The sequence below is a fragment of the Fragaria vesca genome, linkage group LG6, assembly GCF_000184155.1.
Source record: "Fragaria vesca subsp. vesca linkage group LG6, FraVesHawaii_1.0, whole genome shotgun sequence".
Lineage (NCBI taxonomy): Eukaryota > Viridiplantae > Streptophyta > Magnoliopsida > Rosales > Rosaceae > Fragaria > Fragaria vesca.
Window position 1 is genome coordinate 17,009,239 of NC_020496.1, and position 14,993 is coordinate 17,024,231.

Below are 14,993 nucleotides of genomic sequence, written 5' to 3' on the forward strand. Positions count from 1 at the left end.
TCCTCAAAGTGAAAGAGATGAACGTCAAAAATGTGGTTGTTGAGGGTGACTCTTCCTTGGTCATCAACTGCGTCAACATGTAGTTCAAATGCCCCTAGAAGCTCCTCCAGATTATCCAAGATAACAGAATTCTTTGATCATATCTCCTTTCATCTTGTTATTCGAGAAGCAAATTTCGTCGCTAGTGGCCTTGCCAATTTGGGACACAAGCTCTCTAATCCTAGTTGTTAGGAGGTTAACTTTCATGTTACTGTTAGACAAGCTTTGAATTTTGACATCTTTGGAGCTGGTTGCTCTAGATATTCTTCTTTGTAATTTAATTGTTTTAACAATAAAAAAAAAAAAAACTCAAGTATTGGAAAAAATTGGCTAAATTAGATTAATTGGCACAAAAGTAGAATTTCATGTGACGAAATTTTATTGATGGCACATAATTGACACATAAAAAAATGGGTACAGGTGATGACCTTGATGTCCTCCCTTGACACCATGGCACAAGAATTAAAACCCATAAATTCCTCAGACTGATAATCAGCCTCTTTATACCCCATAATCCATTATTAATCACATTCATGATTCATCTCCTCTGGCTTTGGGTCCTTTGCCCTTCTCTTTTTCCCTGTGCTCCCAAAAGCCGCAATTATAGTAGTTTTCCCAGAAAAAGGCCATTCCTTTCTATAAAACACTTTTTTGTTTTCCTAAAAGAAAAATCCTATCATTGTTTTAATATGACACTCCACTATGTAGCATAATGAGTGTACGTTACTTTCTCCCAAAAATTCAAATTCTTTATTGAGATAAATTAGGCTCTTCCCTGTAATTCCAGTAAAATCGAAGTCCAGTTGTTCAGTGGTGCAAGATTTTATATAACAAACACATCACCAGCACCAACCACAGTCTCTCTCTCTCTCTGTTATTTTTAAAAAGACACCCACCACCACCTTTCACGGTGGAACCCATCAACAAGATTCTTCTCTCTATCTCCATTCTCCAAAACTCTTAACTCAAAACCAAAAACCCACCAATTTAAAAACCCTAAAAAAAGTGACTTGGAATTCTGATGCAATCGATTACATTCTTCTTCTTCTTGTTCATCTTTTTATAATGGGAAGTGGGTGCTTTGTGTGAAAATGACAGTGCCCATATAAGCTCAAGTCTCTAAATGCAGGAGCAGCAGCAACAAGAGGACAAAAATGCTGTGCAGAAAGAGTGTCTGCACTGATGACAGTGGATCGGTGCCTGTGTACTTGAACGTTTATGATCTGACACCTTATAATGGCTACGCTTATTGGCTTGGTCTTGGTGTCTACCATTCTGGTGTTCAAGGTTGGTACTACTTGGCTTATCCTCATATTCTTGTTTGTAATCTATCTTGGTTTTTCAATGTAGCTTTGAAAATTTTAAGACTGTGAACTCGATCTATCACATATGCTGAAATCTAATAGAAACGCGATTTACGTAATGTGGATCCTTAACTCAATCTTTGTACTTGGTTCGTCAGCGGAGATAGGTAGATTCAGTCTATTCATTTGTCTGATGAAAAAAAGAACCTGGATTTTGATTGGAAGTAAAATAATTTTAGCAGCTTTGGTAGTAATTAGTCATGAACATTCCCTTATGGTGCTGATCTGCTTTTCCTATTTTTGTGAGATTTTATCAGTTTGACTTTTTTTCTGTTTTGTATGTCACTATTCTGTTTTGGTGGAAGTGTTCATTGGATTTAGTTGTGCAGTTCATGGGATTGAGTATGCATTTGGAGCTCATGAGTATCCAACAACTGGGATTTTTGAGGGGGAACCAAGAAAGTGTGATGGATTTACATTTAGGAAATCAATTTTGATTGGGAAAACGGATGTTGGGCCTTTGGAGGTGAGAACAGTGATGGAACAGCTTGCAGAGCAATATAGAGGGAATGCATACAACTTGATCACCAAAAACTGCAACCATTTCTGCAATGATGCTTGTATTAGATTGACTGGAAACCCAATTCCGAATTGGGTTAATCGGCTTGCAAGAATTGGTAAGAACTGATCTGACTTTTGCATTTTCATTCCAACTCTTATGATGTTTGAAATGTTTCATAGAAATGTAAAATTATTACCAAACAAGCTTTAATCATGGATGCACATAGTAGTTAAAAGTTTGAGCTCGGGATGTTGTTGTTCATTGAATCATTTCTATCATTATAAGTATAAAATACAGCAATTTAACTTTGTGTCCTAATCTTGCTATTTTTCTTTGTTTAACTATTTCTCATAGCAGATCCCTTTTTATGGAGTCCTTCAAACATAACACCGCTACTCTGCATTGAATTCTTTCATTGGTTTAATTGTGGTGCTAATCTTGTTATAATACTGAAATCCATTTTGTCAATGGCAGGCTTTCTCTGCAATTGCGTTCTTCCTGTAACTTTAAATTCAACAAAAGTTCGTCATCACAGAATCGATGAGAAGGCAGATGAAGAAGACGAGAAGAAACTGACAAGCCAAGCAAACAATGTGGGCATATCATCTACTTCTTGTTCTTCTGCATCATCCTCTCCAGCCTGCACAACAACCCGCAGGGGTAGAAGCCGAACAAGACGTCCTCTCCCTCCATCATCGCCTTTGATTGTTGGTTCTTCATCCTGATCATGGTTGTTTGCCGCACAGATTTTCATTCTATTGACAATTGCTTAAAGGAAAGAGGCAGAGTCAAATTCCATTTCTATTATTTCCTTCATTCTTTAGCTGTGCCCTTGAAATTGCCATCGCCTTTGTACATGTACATTTAAGCAACTGATGATCTCTGCATAAATGAAATGAAAGCTGATCCATCTGGTTTGGTTTTCTCAGGGTGACAGATGTGGAAGTGTGATTAATAAACTTTGCACACGTTGGTTTAGAAGAGTAGCTTTAATAAAGTAAAAGGATGCACCAAGTCACATAAAAATTAAAATCAGGAAAAGTCTGGGTTCTGTTTTCATTCAAGGTTTGCTCTATTGGCATAAAGAAAGCTATGCAATGCAACCATGAACATTGCCATATCATTATTCTGTTTGGGTTTGGAGTACAGGCTTTGAAGGTGTGATTGCTTTGAAACGGAAGCTGAATGCCCTACACAATGTGCCTTCACGTTCTTTCACTACTTCGTTGATCATCAAATGCCATTCCAGTTGAGAAATCATGTCCCTTTCTTTCTTTATCAGAAATATCTCATGCCGGTCACTTTACTCATCACGTTGTTCTTTTTTCCTTGTCTTGAAGTAGAGTGGTTATCAAATATCGAACCACCTATGTGACTTGTTGGAACAATTAAAGCACGTTTGTGCAATTGTGTCTCAATGGTCTAAGAGTGTTGCACATGCACCAAAATCCATAGGAACCTTGCGCAAATCTGTAGGCATTGAGAAAGTAATGGCAAGGCAATTATATATCACCGTCGTTCATACAACTTTTTGGTTAGGAATCGACATTTTTTTATTTTTTATTTTTATTTTTATTTTTTTTTGATGAGAGGAATCGACATCTTCACCTCATGTCCCTATTAGTTGATCATTTAAGCAAATCTTGAGCCAAATTGGTCATCATTTGGGTGTTTATAACCGTGGACTTATAAATTGTAGATATAAAGGGCTCAGATTGAACAAGTTTGGTTCCTCCAACGATTTGATAAAGTTCAATAACCCAAAAATCACTACTATGGATGAAAATTTACAAAAATGATCATATCAGAAGGAACCCAAATTTGAACAATGATGTCAATATGAGTTGGTCTAAAGGATGGCTTCTTAGTTGGTTAGCTTCGTATATGAGTTGGTCTAAAGGATGGTTACTGGTTAGTTTCATAATACGAAGCTAACCGGCTAATTCTAAAGAGCTAACCAGTCCTAAGCAGAGTCACAGTTTCTGTGCCTTCGTCATTCTGTTTTATAAGATGATATCAGGGCAGGGCATCCAAATCAACACATTATGATAGATTCACGGAACCTATCGGTAGGAAATTCAAAAGAGTCTCTTTCATTATATCAAAACACATTCATGATACAATCGCTTCACACTAAAAGAGCATAGTTCAACAGCTTTAACACCCATTCGATCAAGTACCTTAAGAGCAATTTAATTGAATATTCACTAGAATCAATTATGGAAGCCGCTGTGACATTTAACATGGCTTTCACAAGTACTGTCATAATACAAACATAGAATTACCAAAGCCAAGCACTTTGAGGAAGCTTTTCATATCTGGAAGAGAAAATGAGAACCAATATAAAATCCCTGGGGCCATCCATTGTCCTGCAAAAAGGCCAATTCCCTATAGAAACATGGGTAAGTACGTCAACACAGCCACAGAATATTGGGAGGGAAGAGTACTTCAGGAATTGTTGTTTTTGGCAGAGACTGAAGTTGACCAAGAATCATCAGCTCTAGCTCTGCTTTTCTCGCACCCATTCAACAAAATTGTCAAGGATCAAAGGCCATGCAAGTTCAGGATCGTAGTTGCTAAGGTCTGGATAACTTATCTGTGCAAAAAGATTGTAAAGGGTAAGCTTTAGCACCAGCAATATGCCAAACGATATACTGGAGGTATTCTTTTTCGGAGCAAGGGATAGTTCAAATGGGCAGCATAGTAAATTTAGAGGGGTTTCAAATGCATTAAGGTACCAACTGTAACTAATAGTTACAGAAAATCATGTTGCCAGAAGTTTACCCAAAGTGGTGTATGTTCAGACTTAAGGCTTGGAATTTCAACATGCATAATTGTATATAGCACGTTTCAACAATCATGTGTTAAAGACAAGATAACATTAGCATGTATATAGCACGTTTTATACATTAATGACATTATAGTTAAATTACACCTGTATGATATGTGGTACACTAGTAGTAAATAGGAAAAATAAGCTGGAAAACTGAAGAGATAGAAACAAAAGCAGCAATTTAAAATCAGCAACTAAAGTTTGAGATTACCTCGTCACAAAATCGGTAAAAGCCCATCCATTGATCCATGTTTATGACTTTGTAATCACTCTGGGTCTGCATTTAGTAAGGAAACAATTTCAAATTTACTTCCCATAATTTTTTTTTTTCTCGAAAAGTAGATGCTGATTTATGACTTTAGCCATCAAAAGGTCCACATACATACATGACTGCAGAATACCACAAACGCAGTCACTTACCTTTAAGTACTCTACAAATGAGTCAACCTGCGCTTGGTATTGAGATCCTAAAATAATATGTAATAATTGGCATATGCTCTCTATATCTATGCTCTTCTGTTTCTCCTCTGACAAAAACAAATTACACAAGGTTGACATTAGTATGTGTGTACGAATGATAAAAAGAAAGGACACAGTTATGTTTCAAGATGAAACAACCATACCTGTTAAGCAATATTTGAATCCATAGGAATAGAAATCCACAAAGTTTGATGGCCTCCTCACCTTTAAATGATACAATCAAAGGAAGGACAAAAAGAATCAGATCTTCTGTAACCTCCATCTTGTATGTGGTAATCTAGTAAATTATCACAATGTTCTACAAGGAAGCTAAATGAAAATATTTACCTCTTTCTCTAGCTCTGGAAGTGCCTTCTTTAATTTACTTAAACTATCCGCCCTTAATGCTTTCAGTGCAACTCGCCACTCTTCCTGTCAAAAATGACATTGGTCTATCAGTTACAACACATGGGGATAAAGAATTACGGACTACTATATTATAATCCATCAGAGACATATATACAGGACATTAATACGCCAAATACAATGATTCTTTAAAAATGTAAACTAGATATGGCTAAACTTGGTAACAATGACATACTTCAAGCAGATACTCTTGTTATAAGATTAGCAAATCTAATGATGGGAAAAATGGTTGTTCAAATGTAACAAGCCATTCATTCAGTTAGTGGCAGAGCAAGGACAAAATTCTTACCCGGGCTAGTTGTACCGCAAAAAAATTTTCAATGAATCTTTACATAAGAGCATATTTTAAACGACTAAAAAATTTCAACAAACCCTAACTATTCTAAACCACAGTATACCAAGTTTGTGTGCATACATGAACAACAAGAATAAACCACTCATGATCAAGCCAAATATTAGACCATCATCGCCATTAGACCTTTAATCTTTGAGTTTGAAACCAAATCATAATTATTTTCTCTATCAATTTACACTATATGTTCTACAGTTCTAGTTAATTAGTTCTAACATACGTTGCTCATCTGATTGCTTGCAACAGCATATTCCATGCTCAGAAAAAGGATCTGATCGAGTTCGAAACCATTAACTATCACTATTCACTTGGTTTTTGAGCCATAATCTCTTAACTACAATAGTATTAATAATTGGTGGTAGAGTCTGTATAAGGATTTTAGAGACAATCGCAACTTCTCACACATACTTCAATTGAGGATACTAATTATGTTTATATATATAAAGTAGTTTTTTTTCACCCCTCAAAAGTTTCACCAAGGCTGGCTCCGCCAGTGCATTCAGTAGGTACATGTACACATGAATCCTAACAAAAAGACTAGACCAAATTAAAAAAAAAAAAAAACCAATTTAACCATTTGATTAGTACCATGATTGTTTTTATTTCATCTAACAGATAACATTTGGTTACACAACTTTAATGGCCAAATGATTATGGATTAGGTTGATTTTTTATAGACACAATTCTTGCATAGGAATCTAAAAAATCAACAGTTGAAATCGTTGAATTAGGTCGTATACTAGTGAAAATAGTAAAAATCCTCAAATCTAAAAGTCCGGAGAGTCCTCTCTAGATCAGGCCTCAAGTATGTGTGTCTGTGACTGTCTGTGTGTGTGTGTGTATAAAGAGAAATCAAAGACAATTCTTCAGCTAATAAGCGGAGGAAAAAAACAACAAATAGGCAAAAGCAACTGTGCTGCACAAAAAAAAGAAAAAGAAAAAAAAGGAAAATATACGCTTCTCAATTTCAATCAGCATACTTGAAAACTGTTGCTTACCAGGGTGAAGTATCCCTGTTTTTCAGCTCTCATTTTCCTGGTCCATCAAATTCAACACATTAGATTGAATCCAAATTTATTAATTGAGGTCACAAATGACTGTCAATAGAACTTACCATGCAAGCATCAAGACCCTTACATCTGTAGGGTCAACTTCCATATCTGCACAAAGATGTTCAATTCCCTCTGGGCTGTTCAGAAAACCAGATGAAAAGTAATAATTAATAAGAGCTGGCCATTATAAACTAATAAGGTGGAGTTGATACAAGAATTATCATATCGTGGAATGAAATGTATCACATGCCTATAACGCAATTATTACACTGTAATTTAAAATTGTGACCCGATGTTTCTTTTTCAGAATATTAATAGTTTGTAGGAGCATTCTATTCTGTAGGCCTTTGAGATAAGTTATAATTCCCTCAAGTTCAAGGGGCAAATAATAAACTTTTACAATAGGCTATATTGAGCACAAGGTCTTCATGGCAAATAGCATAGAAACCCTTTCTAGTGATTAGTGTTAACAACTTAATATGATGCTGACTTGCTGAGTGAATTAAAAACCAGTGATTTCCAGGCAAATTTTTCTCTGGTTCCAGAAGTTCCTTATAGTTATGACACGACTACTGTTTAAGATCAACATATCCTTGTTATAGTGTTCAAATTCTGACGTTCCTTCAGACTCATAGATGTTACAAGATCTTGACTGCCACAACGAAATTTCAAAGTTTATTCTGTCCCTATGCTCTAAGTCTTTGATTGACAAAAATTACTTTTCACAACCTGTTCCTACAAAAGCAGAGACGAAATTCATAAATCCAAATAAGTATTATGATGGAGCAGACTTACTCAATCACACCAGAAGTTGTATTTGCATAGGTATAGAAGACATTATCAATCCGTTCCAACTCTTTTGAAGCTGCTTTAATGGCTGAAAACAATTTAAGATTGGATTAGTTATATTTAAAGGAAGAATTAAATTCAGTTTACCCCACTGTGGTTTAGAGGTGAATTCATGTTAGTCCCTAAACTTTCAATTTCATCAGATTACCGCCCCCCGGAGCTCTTGTTTTTCTGGTATCTGGTAATTTAGCTTCTCAACCCCCAAAACGTCATCACACGTCATCAAATTTCAACGTCCCAATTAGATAGAGCATGAGTAAGAGAGGGAGGGGGGAGGGGGTGGTTAATCTGATGAAATTGAAAGTTTAGGGACTAACATGAATTCACCTCTAAACCACAATGGGGTAAACTGAATTTAATTCTTAAAGGAAATATGGAAAGCAAACTCAATAAGAACTCAGTAGATGATATTAAAACAATAGGTGATTTTCTAAAGCATCAGAAACATATATTCTACAACTTCTAACATCTTCACTAAACCAAATTGCCCCCCAAGGAAGAAATATTTTCAAGGTAAAGCAAGCATTCATTAAAAAATGTGCTTCCTAGAAGCATTTTATAATAACAAGGGAGACCAAAGTGATTGAGACTCTAAGGACCCTTGGTGGTTCTCTACCCCAGTGCTGAAGGAGGAGTCCTGATGAAAACTCTGGCAAAGGCACCTATCCCCATAAACGTTCACCTCTCTGTTTGAGAGACCAGCACCACCCATGCCAACTATGTTGAAGAAAGTGCTTTACAAAAATAGAATGAAAGATCTAATCCTAGAATCCCTTCACAATTGACAAGGATCTAAATCTATGGAAGGCCATCAACAGAGGTGAATCTGGAGTATATCAGCAGAAAATGGAGACTGAATAAGAATGATACAGTAATATTCAGGTTTTTAAAGACTTTGTCAATTTAAGGTTGAAGGATAATTGATGAAAATTCTTAAGTGGCTTTTGATTTTTTGTCCAGCATAGAGCCATCAATGGGGAATAATTTTAGTTCCATCCGCATCCGTTGGGAATGATATGATCTGATAAATTCCGGGTCAAGTACTCTGCATGTCAGAAACAGAGTCCAAGTTCTCCCCAGTCAGTTGATGTCTGGGTGAGATTTTTTAAACAACTTAAAGAACCATGCGAATGTTACTGAGTTGACAATACAGGAGAAGATGTTTGTTCCAGGCTTCCAGCCTAGATGGTGAAAAGATTTGTGTGGCACAGAAAATTGTCAAGAGTGCCAAAGAGGTGGAAAGACACAGCTCTGGAACTTCCAAAGTTCTACACTATTTAAAAAAAAAAAAAAAAACAGAAGAAGAGAGAGAGGCTTCAGATGAGATAGGAAATTTCACAACAAAAAGAAATTTATCTCGCAGTGTTCGCTAATAAAATCTCTTGGAAAGTTGGATATCGACATGTACCTAAATCGCACAACCTCCAAAATATAGAATGAGATACTTAAAACTCGAGGTATCAATAAAATCATCCTAGGCGCATCCAAATCAATTCTAAAGAGCACATCATATGTAACTCTAATGTGTCTCTCGTCTCTTTATTCTTCCGAAAACACAAGACAGGAAAACACCAAACCATCATAAATTTTGGAATCATAGGTGTCTGGTCAAACACCTCACTCATAGCCAGAGTATACTATTATTCAAGTAATTGATCCACTCCATTCTTCCGATCTTTCTTTTCCTCTCCTGATTCATATTCTTATAATTTCTGCTATCATGAAGCTAAAATCAATTACATGCATGAAGATCTATACTCCTATATTCATCAATCTAGCAATTAAAAACACACAACAAAAAAACCTCGAACATGAACTGAGGCTGAATCACAGAAATCAATACTTACTTATACAATCAAAACATCTCAAAAATTAAACAGTTGAACCGAAATTAAACAAAAAAGAAAAACAGAGATCGGAATAACAAACCGGAGCGTCTCATCTTGGCGATAACGGAAAAAGATACCGGCTGGAATAAACAGAGAGAGAAAGAGAGAGCCGAGAGTAAGCGAGCCGCAGAAGCCCTCGTCGCTCAAGAGGTCTTCTGTGGTGGTGGATTCTCTGGTCTCTCTCTGTTAATTTGTCTCTCAAATTAAACCCAGGGTAAGAGGAGAGGTGACCTTCATATACTTAGCCCCCTCTCTCTCTATTTTTGATTTCCGAGTTTCAAGAGGCAAGGGTGATGACGTGGCGGTGTTTTATTGGGTAAATGTTTTTTTACTAATTCGGTGGGCGGCGTAGGATGACTGAAAGAAAACGAGGGTCCCGCTGAGTTTCACTTTTACCGGTCGTGTATGAGGAGTTAAATTTTGTTTCAGGTTAAAGTTAGATCCCCTTGTGAATTGATGATGAAGTCAAGTATTTATGACACCAGGGTCAGTCTGTGAGACAGAAACCTGAACTCAGACATGAGGGTCTGAAAACAACGCAATCTGTTCACATCAGTTCAGTTCAGTTCAGTTCAGTCCAGTTATTACTCGAAAAAGTAACTATTTTTCTTTTGTTGGATTCATGTGAATACGGAATAAAAAAGAAATAATTTGAGTTAATTTGTTGTGTCCGGTTCAGTTTCATTTTAATTGTTTCGTGTGTTTTAAAAGAATTTGAGTCAAATAATGTTCAGTTTATGTTAGTTAGAAGATCACTAAAATTAATTTAGAGTATCTTTTCTTGACATTATTTTGGTTACTTAGCTATTTTAAAGAGTGTACCTTTAACTTATGTTTTTTTTGTTTTGTTTTTTTTTTTATCTAAATGACGTCAGACTTTAAACTAATATAACGTTGGAGAACAACATGAACACGATTCGTTACGAGGGCTACATAAGAATTGAACAATACAAAACTCCTTGAAGAATCTAACCAATTTCTATGCTTCCTAATTACCCTAAAGTGAAGCTCATCTAGTAAGCAAGACATGTTAGGATGGAGGAGCCATCTTAACACAACAGAAACACCTAGGACCACCTTTCGCAGACGGGGCATCCCAAAGATCTAACCTACCTAAAAGGATCTTAAAACACCAATGTTCTAATCCAAACAACATTGGCCCATAGAGAACCATGAAGCCCAAGTCCCCAAGACAAATTTGGAACCCTAGCAAACCAGGTCCAAAACTTATAGTTATATATCTTTTGTCGTCAGTCGTTGGTCACCACCACAGCATCATCGGTCCTCACCGCAGCATCGTCACCACCGTCCAACACTAGGAGGCTCTCTTGGATGTTAGCGACCTCAAAAACGTAACCATTTCCATAACCACTAACACCGACAGTAGTCACCATCCTACAGTCGTCAACCTTCGTGGCCTGACATGCTCTTCCCACCACAGCTAGAAAACCATGGCCGTAGCCACCAAACAAAGGAGCAGCAGATCGAAAATTGTCGTCTGCACTCCAACTTTTGTCATGAGATGCACAACCATAAATATCATTGATCTCAAGGAGCCAGACCCCCCATAGCCGCACCAGTGAAGGATCAGAGATCCCGATTATAAAATGAATTTGCCTTCAACGCTACCGCCATTACTGGAGAGGAGAAGTGGGAGAGAAATAAGGTGCCCACGTGATGCTTGAATATTGTCGGGGCTGTCATTATCTAACCTGTCATCATTGCCGTTATCCCTAAAACCGCCACAAAATAAAAGACCCAGGGTGAGAGCGAGAGAGAATACGAGTCATTTACAAATATATTATGTTTAGCTTTTGTTAGCTTTAGTAGCTTATAGATTTTGTTGGAAACAAAACAAAGAAATCTATGAGGTGTGTTTGATATTTTTTTTCTTAACTCTTGTATTTCATGGAGAGTTTATCATCAAGGGAAGCATGTAAAATGCTTAAGAGGGATTTTCCATTACTTAAAAAAATTGTCACCGATACAATAATAATCACGTCCAATAAAGGTTTACAAGCATTGTTTCTTGACCGAAGAGTGTCCTTATGCATACTATGTGCATTGTTTTGCTCATCGTCTACAGTTAACACTAATTGCTATTGCCAAAGGGGTACATAAAATTTGAAAAAAAAATGTCATCCTAAGTTTTATTGTGAACTTTGTAAGCTCTTTTGGCAAGCATCATACGGCCTTAAAAAGCTGTTACAAAAGAAGAAATCGTAAACTTGCTAGCATGTGGTCAACTTGAAACTACAAGGCGGATTAAAAATATTATTACTATGTAACGAGCTGGTGCGACTCGTTGCGGTTCAAATTTTCGTTCAATCAAGAGTTTAATTAAGTTGTTTAGTGCAACTAAAACAACTAAACTAGAGCTTCAAGGAGAAGAAATAGATGTTCTCAAAGCTATGGGGGAAATTTCTTTTTGTGTTTCGTTTACTTCTAGTGAACAAGGTAATGAAAATTAATGAAGTGTTTTTTTAGACATTGCAGCAAAAGTCTCTTGATTTTGTTCAAGGGCTATGCATTTTGTGAGGCGTAGAAAAACATTGCTTAGAGAGCTAACAAAACATGGATGGGCTAATTTCTTATTGGGCTATATTGATATGTCTGATATGCATTAACGAAACCTAAGTTTAAAATTGAACATATTCTTGGTAATACAAAAAGTTTTATCCTAAATATTTTGATGATATGGTTACATGCTTTCTCTTAAGTTAGTGTCCATACTATGAAAAAGACATGCTTAGTGATGCTTAATTTCTGAATTTGACCTCAATTCGTGAGTTATGTCCATTATTGGTTCAAACTAGAAAGTCAGAATTTTTTCATCCATGAATATCATTAAGAACAAATTTAGAAATAAGATGAAAGAAGAATTTTAGGTGATTGTATGGTCCTCGACATAGAGAAGGAATATGTTGATTATATTAGAAATGACTTTGTATTTGGTACGGCTGTGCTTTTAAGAAAAGTTGGCTTATGCTTATTTTTGAGAATAAGTAGCTGAAAAGCAAAGTAGCCGAGTGTTTGATAAACTGGCTTTTAATAAATGTTGTTAATGGCAAAAGCAATGATAAAGTGTTTGGTAAACTCAAAGTTGGCTTGTGCTTTTATAGTTTTATTAGTGGAAGGACGAATTTGAACATGAAAGATTATTTGGCTTCATTGTGTGATAATACAATGTTGTTTAAAGTTATCATTAATTTAAACTTTATAATTTTTTTTTGCCTTCAAAAAAAAACTTTATAAATTTTTCTTAACTTTCTATATTTCTACCCAGATTTTGATCTTCCTTTATTTCTTCCTTAATTATGATCTTCCTTTATTTCTTCCATTTCCATTACTCTAAAATGAAGTAATTTGTTGTATTGACGGAGAAATGAATGTGGGTGAAGCCAAGTGACAACATACACAAAGAAAAGATAAATATGAGAACAGATTATCTGATGATTCAATATATCATACAATAGTTAATAGAGTCTAATATTCAAGTCTCATCAAAAAGAAAATATCCTTTCTACATTACAATCAAGGCCGGTCCTGGCCAAGTACACCCAGTGCGATAGCACTAGGCCCTAAACAAAAAGGGCATAAATCAAGCCTTAATTACACCTCAGTTCTCCTAATCTTTGCCAAATTCTGCTTCGATTAATAATTAAGTCTATCTTTTATGGATTGGGGTTTAGGAGCCAGTAACAGCAGGAGACTAACATTTTTATTAAAAAAAATTAGTGGCCCACATGTTTGCTATTTGTAGTTTCTCATTATTTCTTTCTATTAGAATAACTTTTTCTTTTGCATGGATTAGAAATTTAGAACAACTCTGTCATTCACTCTAAAAAAAAGAAATATTTTTTTCCTTATCAAATGAGAATACAATAAATTTTACATGTATATATATTTACATAATTAAAAGAAAACATTATTACTTCTTATGCCCAATTCTATTTGGTATAGCGGCATAGTCTTATCTTAATAGGTAGAAGGTTATGAGTTCAATTCACGAAGTTATAACATGTGATAAAAAAAAATGTTTTTTTATAACAATATTAAGATTAAGAGTATATTAATAGGTTTAAAACCAACAAAAAAAAGGTAGTTTTATGATAAAAATTTTAGCACAAGGGGCACAATTTTTTTTTCCGCACCGGGCCTTCAATTCTTCAGGACCGGCCCTGATTACAATCCTTATGTATTTCCTTTTACTTTTGATATTTGTCATTGGAACTAAGGAGAAATTGTTTTTACAAAACACTGAAACCTTCCATAGCCTGAACAAAAAACAGGATCAAAGGAAAACAAATCAAATTTTTGGTATGAGAGAGGAATGCAAGTAGCCTCTGAAATATTGAAACATCACATTGCTAGTCATAAGTAACAATAATAAGAAAATGGAGAGGCCCTTTCAAAAACAAAAAAATGCAGCAAAGCAGAAATGATCGCAGTAAGAGTATGATCACCTCGATCAGAATTGAATACACCTCCCCTTTAGTTTCAAATAACAGAGTTTGCAGCTAATCAAGAAACCAAAAGTGTTCAACAACGATTTCAGTTGATAGAGGCACCCTCGTCCACTCTAAAACCGGAAATCAAAACAATAACACCTGCTCTAACCATCAATAGCTAGCAACCCAGCAAAATAAGACCTCTATAGGACATAAAAAAAAAAATCTAAATATTGATAGAAGCAAATTAAATGTTTCTAGCCTTGATGATGCAATTCCAAAAACTGTGATAACCTAAAAATATACCATATGCCTAGAAACTAAAGAACATAATCAAAAGTAACACTGCAAATTGAAAACTAAAAACGACCCAATACGAAAAACATAAAAAATGAGAAATTGAAGATTAACCATGTCATAATAGAGCTTATGATGTTCTTACTTGAATGAGGTCCTCAAATAGGTCATTGTAGCGATGTGCCTTGGGCGGACAATGGTCTCCCTTCGGCATGCCATGGGCCCTCTCTTCTCAACACCGATCGAGTCTTGGTCATCGATAATTCATTCCCTTCTTCAAGTTTCGAACTTTGCTGATTTGAGTCATAAAATCAATGATGTGATTTGAGCATAAACAACAAAATCCAAATTTTCAAAAATTACCTGTACGAATACCTCAAATCATGATCACAGGGAGATCGAATGAAATCCTTATGTTCAACTTGCAGAGAGAGAGAGAGAGAGAGAGAGAGTCGAGAGAGAAGACAGTGAAAAGAGAAG

At 35.7% G+C, this 14,993-nt stretch overlaps 2 protein-coding genes across 2 annotated transcripts; one reads left to right on the forward strand and one right to left on the reverse strand.

Annotated features, from left to right (window-relative positions):
- The first annotated feature begins 1,044 nt into the window (after window positions 1–1,044).
- On the forward strand, window positions 1,045–2,814 carry LOC101306065 (deSI-like protein At4g17486-like). The gene is made up of 3 exons (XM_004303209.1): window positions 1,045–1,326; window positions 1,733–2,020; window positions 2,380–2,814. The coding sequence occupies exons 1-3, from the start codon at window positions 1,194–1,196 to the stop codon at window positions 2,628–2,630; spliced, it is 672 nt and encodes a 223-aa protein (XP_004303257.1). The 5' UTR covers window positions 1,045–1,193; the 3' UTR covers window positions 2,631–2,814.
- A 1,159-nt stretch (window positions 2,815–3,973) lies between these two features.
- LOC101306355 (DCN1-like protein 4-like) lies at window positions 3,974–10,016 on the reverse strand. Its single transcript, XM_004303210.1, has 9 exons — window positions 9,806–10,016; window positions 7,823–7,904; window positions 7,090–7,164; window positions 6,974–7,010; window positions 5,546–5,629; window positions 5,362–5,422; window positions 5,159–5,265; window positions 4,950–5,015; window positions 3,974–4,501 (listed from the first exon to the last, which is right to left on the reverse strand). The coding sequence occupies exons 1-9, from the start codon at window positions 9,816–9,818 to the stop codon at window positions 4,406–4,408; spliced, it is 621 nt and encodes a 206-aa protein (XP_004303258.1). The 5' UTR covers window positions 9,819–10,016; the 3' UTR covers window positions 3,974–4,405.
- Between the last annotated feature and the right edge of the window lie 4,977 nt (window positions 10,017–14,993).

Bases quoted from the DNA above. Each gene is read 5' to 3' on its own strand.
- LOC101306355 (XM_004303210.1), bottom strand. The intron at 5,423-5,545 runs GTAAATATTTTC...TATCATTTAAAG, and splicing joins TTCCAGAGCTAGAGAAAGAG to GTGAGGAGGCCATCAAACTT. The intron at 4,502-4,949 runs GTAATCTCAAAC...CTTTTTGCACAG, and splicing joins TTTACCGATTTTGTGACGAG to ATAAGTTATCCAGACCTTAG.
- LOC101306065 (XM_004303209.1), top strand. From the start codon at position 1,194: ATGCTGTGCAGAAAGAGTGTCTGCACTGATGACAGTGGATCGGTGCCT. The intron at 1,327-1,732 runs GTTGGTACTACT...TTAGTTGTGCAG, and splicing joins CTACCATTCTGGTGTTCAAG to TTCATGGGATTGAGTATGCA. The intron at 2,021-2,379 runs GTAAGAACTGAT...TGTCAATGGCAG, and splicing joins TAATCGGCTTGCAAGAATTG to GCTTTCTCTGCAATTGCGTT.